At 46.4% G+C, this 8387-nt stretch overlaps 1 protein-coding gene across 1 annotated transcript in view; it reads left to right on the forward strand.

Moving 5' to 3' along the window:
- Positions 1–2859, forward strand: part of Tex48 (testis expressed 48) — a 3969-nt gene extending 1110 nt beyond the window's left edge. The window contains exons 3-4 of the mRNA XM_029563685.1: positions 1468–1578; positions 2618–2859. Of these exons, the coding sequence (XP_029419545.1) occupies positions 1468–1578; positions 2618–2721 (215 nt within the window). The 3' untranslated portion in view covers positions 2722–2859. The remainder of the gene's footprint in view (positions 1–1467; positions 1579–2617) is intronic.
- The last annotated feature ends 5528 nt before the right edge of the window (positions 2860–8387 follow it).

Here is an 8387-nt window from a genome sequence, read left to right on the forward strand (position 1 = left end):
ATATTTCACTTTTGGACTCTGATTTCAGAACTACTGAGTCAGAAACTGTTTTCTCATGATCTCCATGTAAATTGTAACTGGAGAAATGAAGCTACAGGCTGTAAGATGGTGGCCAAGCTTTCTGCTTTTACATCTGCACAGGTTCCTTTGAATCTCAGTTCTGCCACAGAAGTTGAGCAAGTCACTTCCTCTCTCTGTGCCTCAGCTATCCTTACCTGTAAAATGGGAATATTCATAACACACTTTTACTTTCTGAATCATCGGGTGCGTAGGATGAAATAAATCCCCCACTGTGTCACAAATGCGCTTGGGACTAGTGGAAGGGAGTTTATTTAATCCACACAGTAATTAAGTCAGTCATTATCTAAAATGAACACACCAGGGGCTGGAGAGATGGCTTAGTGGTTAAGAACACTAGTTGCTCTTCAAGAGGATCCAAGTGGGTTCAATTCCCAGCACCCATGTGGCAGCTAACAACTATCCATAACTCCAGTTCCAAGGGAATCAGATGCCCTCTTCTGACCTCCATGGGCATTGCATGACACAGGTGCACTTACACACATTCAGGCAATACATTCATACACACAAAATAAAAATAATTTTTAAAAATAAATTAAAAAATGGACACACCATTTTGCAGGATGAGCAGAGGCAGAGCATTTTGCTCAAGTTACACAGCTAGTAAGTGTCAAAATTACCTCACCTACAACAGAACAGAGCTCAGTTTGTTCCCAAAATGCCTTGTTACAGCAAAGGCTTAACTGCAATTGTTCATCATAACCGTCTTTGTAATAATAAAACTAGAAAATGTCTAAACATTCAACATTGGTTAAATAAATACTGAATTATCCACAAAAGAGATGATAAAACTTTTTTAATGTCGATATGAAGGAAAACAAACCACATGTAAAACACGTAGTATGATGAACTATGTAAAAGCATGCTTGGGGAAAGACAGTATCTGAGTGAGAGGTGTTGGGAACAATTTTTTCCTGCTTAGTACTGTTCAGTATTTCCTAGCTTTTTATAATGGATATGCATTACATTTATAAATAGGTTAATTTTTAAAAAAACATATTTTGGGGTGCTGCAGTGATGGCTCAGTGGTTAAGAGTACTGACTGTTCTTGCAGAAGACCCGGGTTCAAATCCAAGCACCAACATGGTGGCTAACGACCACCCATAACTCCAGCTCCAGGGGATCCAACACCTTCTTCTGTCCTCCAGAGGCATTGAACAACTCAGGTACAACTTACATGCATGCAAGAAATATACACATATAAAAAAAATTTAAAAATGATAATATATTTAAAACATATTTTGAATATAGCACCATCTCAAAGGAGAAGGTAAATAACCCTGTAACATGCACCACTCTCCCAAGTGTGCTCCTTTAGTTGGCTAAATGCCCTCCCTTCCGTGGTTGACTGAGCCTCCCCACGTGACCCCATGGACTTCCCATTGGCAGATTCAAAACGTCAGAAAGATGAGTTGGGCGGACCAAATCTCCAGCGTACTACTGCACAGTCCTTCGTCGGTCAAGAAAAGAAAGACTCCTCCAGCAGCAGTGATTTTGAGGGTGAGCCCTGAATCAAGGTCCTGACACTAGCTTCTGGGAAGGAGGCCCTGTCCTGATGACCAAACTCTATGGGTATGTGAGCTAGCCATGGTCACATTCCAGAGGATGCTGGGGAGACTTCAGGGATTTGAGGTCTAACTCCATGATTTCCCAAGGTAGGCATTGCATGAGGAGGAGCAGGGCTTGGAGCAAAGAACACCCCATGTCCAGACTCTCCTGAGCACTGTGCTGTGCTCTTGAGGGTACATTTTGTGTGACTCTGCTTATATCTATTTTGGAGGCTACACACTGAGTTCCAGGTGGATAGGGTCCACATTGGGTTTACTCCTAGTTGTTCCCCTAAGTCCAGCCAGGTACTTGGTAAATGAAAAGTACCCCAAAATGTTGATATGTTGAGCAAAGTTCAGTCAGGATAGCATATCTCTGGACTGTAAAAAGGCAGATGCCCAGCCTAGAACAGTAGCACAAACCAGGAAGAAGAAACGTAGCCATGTTGAGGGGCATCAACTCTGTGCCCAGATGCCCTCACACAGCTCCCCTTCCTCCCTGGGGTCACTGAGGGATAAGGATCACCACCACCACCACCCCCGCCACTGTAGAACTCTCAGTCAACCCCTTCTGGCCAACACAAGCCCACTCAGTGTTGAATTTCCACACAAGACTAAGAGACGCCTGCTCTACCTGAATCAAGGGCGAGGGGCTGGGGACTTCACATGCTTACCCATCCCTCCTGGCAAGGCTGAGAACCACATGAGAAAGCGAGTTTCCATGAGCTTACCAAGAAATGACCTCAGAGTCCGAGCCATGTCGGGCCTAAGTCTCCAACTTGCCATGTCTTCTGCTTTGTGAGACATTCCGTCCTCGCTGACTTCACCATGCTGCAGAACAATATCAGGCCTTCCTACTAGACTGGGTATGCCTGGGCTCCCAGGGACTCCTGAATCTGAGAACCCATCTTAGAAGGATACAACCGCAACAGTCCATCCAAGTCCAGCTCAAAGGCCTTCACCCAATACCATGCTTTCCCTCCTTCTTTCAGAGCTGACTGAATACAATATACAAACAGGGTATTGCAAAAAGAATCTAAACCGCTACTGCCAGGAGCACTGGTCCTTCCAACCGTGTCTCATCGGGAGACCCTGAGGTTTCTAGAGGCAGCACCACACAGGCTCTGAGCTGCATGGCTGCTGGAGGGTCTCCACGAGGAGGAAGAAGGTGGTGGGCAGGAGTCATGAAGACTGATTCAGAAACTCCCCTGAAGGAAGAGAAGAGGTCTGAGCCATCCCTGTGCCACCAGCTTGAGCCACTCCAGCTCCTGACACAAGCCAGAGCGGGGGGGAGCTGCCTGCAATTAAAGTACTCGGTCGCATCAGAGAACATGTCCCTCCTCTTTGTCCCTCCCCAGTACCTTATAATATCTTATCAGTTCTTATATTCTGTCACTTCTAAATAACCTCTTAAAAATTAATTTTTTAAATAATTTCAAATTTACTGAAAAGTTACCTAAATAATACCAAAAAAAAAAAAAATCCCTTCCTATTTATATTTACTCCGATTCACCAGTGCTTTACGGCTTTTCCAATTTCTTCCTCTCTCCCTCTTTTTTTCCCTCCTGGATGGCCTGAGACTGAGCATTCTGCCCCTTTCCCTAAATTCTTCAATACATGTTTCCTAAAAACAAGGCTCTCCTCATACAAGTTTGGCATGTTCCAAAAGCAGCGCTGATACAATACTATTCCAGTCCCTCCAGCTGTCTCAAAAATGTCTCGTGGCTACTTTTTCACCTATTCTAGGGATCAGAGGACAACCTGCAGGAGTTGGTTCTCTCCTTACACTATGTGAGTTCCAGGGATCAAACTCAGGGCCTTTGACTTTGGCAGCAAGCACCTTTACCTGCTGAGCCACCCTGCCAGCCATGTTCTTTGACTTGATTCTTGAATTGAGACTTTATTTCATTCTTTTCATTTCCAGATACAAGTGTTTAAAGTCTGTGGCGGCAGAAAAATGCCCCTTCACCCACAGATGCCTTTCTGCTATTCCCGGACCCCTGGGCATGTTACTTCACACTGTAGAAGAGTATTAAGGTGTAGGCAAGGTTGCTAAGCAGGTACCTTAAGCAAGAGAGAATCCCAGTTATCTGGTGGGCCTAATCCAGTCATATGGAGACAGTCTTCTGCACAGCTCTGAACAGGTCTCCGCCACAGCACAGAGATCAGGGTAGAACAGGAGAGGCAGGTGCAGCAGGCAACACACCAGCATTCCCTCTGTTGTGAAAAGGGAACCAGTGATGGCGTAAACCTCCACAATGCTTCAGCCTCCTACTCTATGTGCCTGAGTTTCCTAATCTGCTAAGTGAGTTCAGAAATAGCATCTACTTGGCACATAAAGAAATACTGAGCCCGAATCCCACTCCCTTCTTTGCCACTTATTTTCTTGGGTACAGTGTGCTTTGGCTGATTTGGCCAATGAAAACTGAGCAGGTGGGACAGTGGTAGGGACTTAAACCATATTAATACAGTGAGTCTAGCTTTCTCAAGAGAACATGTCCTAGCTAGCCTACTAATCCAAGGTCAGGAGACATCCTTTCCATCAACCTGATACATGATACACAGTGGGATTGACCACTGCGGAGAAGGTCAGCAGACAGCCTCTTTCCTCCCCACCCTGTGGTCCAGTCCAGAACCCCTATCCCAACATTCCCTGCTTCCTAACTCTGTGACATCACAGACAGCCTCCTGTCCATTCAGCAGCAAGAGAGGCTCCAAAGGTAAGACCTAAGAGTGGTAGGGAGTGATCTTCATTCACTAAAGGGATGGCAGTGTTCCCACACTCCTGGATGCCCATTCCCTTGCTACAAATAACAGACGCCACCCCTCCTTGACCTCCACCCACTGCTTTTCTCTCTGGTCCTGGCCTCCCACCTGTGCTAGATGACCCCAAAGGGTTCCCCCAGGTTTAGAAGCCTGCCTGCTTGACCTCAGTGACCTTGCTTCATCTGGCCAGTGTGCTCTGGGGTCCACAGAGACCTGAAGTTCATAGCCCACTGAGGAAAAGCCAATGTTTCGCTCCTTGGGATCCTACTTCCATCTAAACAGACACTGGTAGAACACAGAATACCCACATAGATTCTGTGTTGCCATCCTTTGGTAACGTAATAAGCACTGTATGCAAGACACAGTGATAAGCACTTTATACCTTCATGACACCTGATGGTCACATTCTAAGGTTTTACCATCCCTGCTCTCCAGAGAGGTAAGCTGAACTTCAAGGCAGGAAAATTGTTCCAAATTGCACAGCAAGGTGTTGCAGAAATGGATTCCAAGTCCATTTAAGTGAACAGTATGGCTCAACTAGGATGTCACTCTTGCCAGTTTCCAATGGAACTTTGCTGTACAAGCCCACCATCAGTTCTTAGAAGACCTGACACTTCTGAACACGTCATTCTAGAGCAGCCTGTAGGGTGAGCCGGTAGAAGCTCTGACTTCCAACATCACACTAACCGGGGTGGGATAAAGAAGCTCTGTGGTGGAGCACTTGCTTGACATGGTCTAGGCCCTGGTTCCAACCCCAGTATTGAAAAGGAAAACAAAAATTTCCAGCTGTTCCTCTTGGTTATGAGACCTGGGGAAGTCATTCCTCTGAGACACAGTTCCCTCCATCTGGAAAAGTGGAACACCATCTTGTATCATACATACTGCGGCACAATGAGCCTCAGATATCAAAGACCTCGCCTCAAGATACTCAATGACCCGAGGCTGTTTCTCTTCCTAAGATAGAGATCAGGGGTGGCAGGAGGAGGTAGTTCTTAATGAGATTGTTTCCATTCATCTATGAGTACAGAATAAAAATCTACTGATGGAAGAGAGATGGGGAAGGACTAAGCAAAGAGCCACCTAATTGGGTCAGAGAAGGTCCAGGCAGTAATTTAACTAACAGAGTGGGTGCCCACTCTGCCCTGTGCTGTGGAAAAGGATTCAAAGTTGACTGTGACCCATCGTCTCTGAGAGCAGGAACCTGTCACTTCACTGCAGGGCCTGCCACCAGTTCACCCTCCATAAAACACAGTTGCTCCCCAGTATCAACAGAGAACTAGTTCTGAAGTGGCCTTGAATACCAAAGCCCAGGGGTGCCCAGAGCCCATCCATTAAAGGGCATAGTGTTTGCATCTAACCTACACACACCTTCTTTTAAACTATCTCAGGTTACTTATAACACCTAATACTTTGGGAATGGTTATTACATTCTATGGCTTAACAACTAATAAAAGTCTGTATAAACTCAGCACAGATGCAAATTGTTTCAGAATTTTTTGATCCATGACTGAATGGATGCAGAATCCATGAACTGTTGACTATATATATGCTGGAAAAATTGTTTAATTGTAGATTATAGTTGGGCATGATAGCACATGTCTGTAATCCCAGCACTGGGGAGGATGAGGTTGGAGGATCACAAATTTGAAGCCAGCTTGGGCTACATTGAGCCCCTGTCTCTAATTAATTAATTAAGCCAAATCATGGATTTTTTTTCATAGGCAAATAAGCATGCTGTGAAAATATGTCCATTCAGCAAACTGCTGGGCCCCTGCCAGGGTTTAGGTAGACACTGTACAGTGACAAGTAAGGGCCATGACTCAAGGAAAGCAGAGAGTAAGGGGACCACAGAAGACAACCCTGATTCACCCCAGTATATGTCTTCCTGAGGAGGGGATGGTAGAGGAGTAAGAAAGGAACTTGGGACAGAGAGAAAGAAGGAGCAGCATGTGCAAAGACATGAGGGTAACCGTGGGAAGAGCAGTCTGGACCCTCACAGGCAACTCCTGTCCTGAAGAGCAACAATGAGCCCAGAGCAAGCGAACAACACAGGTGAGGCCACAGGACCCAGAGCCCAAAGCAAGTGCAGGCACCAGGACGTGAGGCCACTGAGAGAGACAGAGGAAGACCGGGATTTGCCCTCAGCAGTACCTTCTGGCTACAAGTAAGCCAGAGTGACCAGAGAGGACACTGGTCATGATTCAGAGGCAAGACATGGTGGTAGGGAGAGCCGTGGACACGGGACAGCAGACAGTGGAGAAGATATCAACAAAGTAGAATTAAAAGGCATTGAATGATTACCTGGGGTATGGGGCGGAGCAAGGCGGGTTCTCTATTGTCCAGATAGAGACAAATGGAAGAAGAGAATCAGAGTTGGACAAGAGTGGAGCCTACCAACAGGCAGTTAAAACACCTCCACAAGTCATCCACAGAGCATCAGTCAGCAGTGTTCTATTGGTTGGAACATTCTTGAATCGAAAATGATTCCTGCTGCTCTCTGGTGACATCAACCTACTTGTACCCAGGACCAGAGCAAGATAAAAACGAGTTCATTCATCCATCCCACCAATCAATGCCTATGAAACATCTCTCTACTGGCAACCCCACAGGAGACAAAGGAGACCCTTTGCCTTTGTAAGGGGTCCAAGCACATAGGAATGACTAAATCCTAGGCTGGGTTGAAGTACAACAGAGCTGTGCGGAAGGAAACAGGACATTTCCCCCCCCCCCCCCCCAAAAAAAAACACATAGGAATGACTAAAACCTAGGCGGGGGTGAAGTACCACAAGGCTGTGGGGAAAGAAAAAGGACATTTCCCCCCCCCCCCCACAGAGAAGGGAGGGTACTTTAGTAATGTGAGGACAAGGGGAAATAAGTAGAGTAAGTGGACCAAACAAAGCCCTGCCAGACTAGGAGGCTGGTAAGCAAATATTTGAAGGCAGGAGGGGGAACAACGCCACCCTATGGGCATCTATGGAAAAGCACCGCCAGTAGAGGGTAAAGCAGAGGTAGAGAGGGTTGTGTGTGCTTTACTACAGAACTGAGGGAAAAGAAGACAGTACTGATCCAGTGGACAAAGGCAAAGTGAACATAGTGTCGTAGTTCCGGGTGTCAATGTGATACAACCCAGAGTCACCTGGAAAGAGGAAACCTCAGTTGAGGAATTTCCTAAATCAGATTGGCTTGTGGCCATTTCTGTGAGGCATTTTCTTAATTGCTAAATGATGTAAGAGGGCTCAGCCCACTGTGGGTGGTGCCATCCTTAGGTAGGTGGTCCTGGGCTGTATAAGGTACCTAAACAAGCCAGGGGGAGCATGCCAGTAAGCAGCTTTCCTCCATGGCTTCTGTTTCAAGCTCCTGTCTTGAGCTCCTGCCCTGGCTTCTCTTAATGACAGACTGTAACCTGTGAGCTAAAATAAACCTTTCCTCCCCAAGTTGCTTTTGCTCCTGGCTCATGTGTTTATCACAGCAACTGAAAGCAAACTAGGACAGTTATCTTATGTACTCTCCAGAAGAGGCCAGGGAAGCACAGGCTTTTATTCTGCTTGGCATGGGAGGACACTGAGAGATTGTGGGAAGGGGTGACATGATCTGACACACTCAAGGAAGACCAGCTGGAAGAAGCTAAACAGTCACTGTCAATGAAGTAATCCAGAGGAAAGAGAGGACACTGTAAGCATAAGTGGGAAGCCAGAACCCAAGGATGAGGACCAAGGAGCAGATCCAGTGTGCTGTAATTGACATTTGATTACCGGGATGGAAATTTTCAGAATGAGGTCTAGTAGATCATGGGCCTGCCCCTTTAAGATACTGGTCACCCAAGAGGCCAGATCCCACAGCCTGAAGAAATCATGCCAAACCCCCTATGGCATTCTCTCTCTCTTCTCTCCTCTCTCTCTCTCTCTCTCTCTCTCTTTCTCTCCCCCCCCCCCCCTTGTTCATTTCTCTTTCTCGAAGGCTAGCTTCTTTGCACATTCACAGTTTGCCGGTAGCTGT

The sequence above is a fragment of the Nannospalax galili genome, unplaced genomic scaffold (assembly GCF_000622305.1).
Source record: "Nannospalax galili isolate Female #2095 unplaced genomic scaffold, S.galili_v1.0 scaffold34, whole genome shotgun sequence".
Lineage (NCBI taxonomy): Eukaryota > Metazoa > Chordata > Mammalia > Rodentia > Spalacidae > Nannospalax > Nannospalax galili.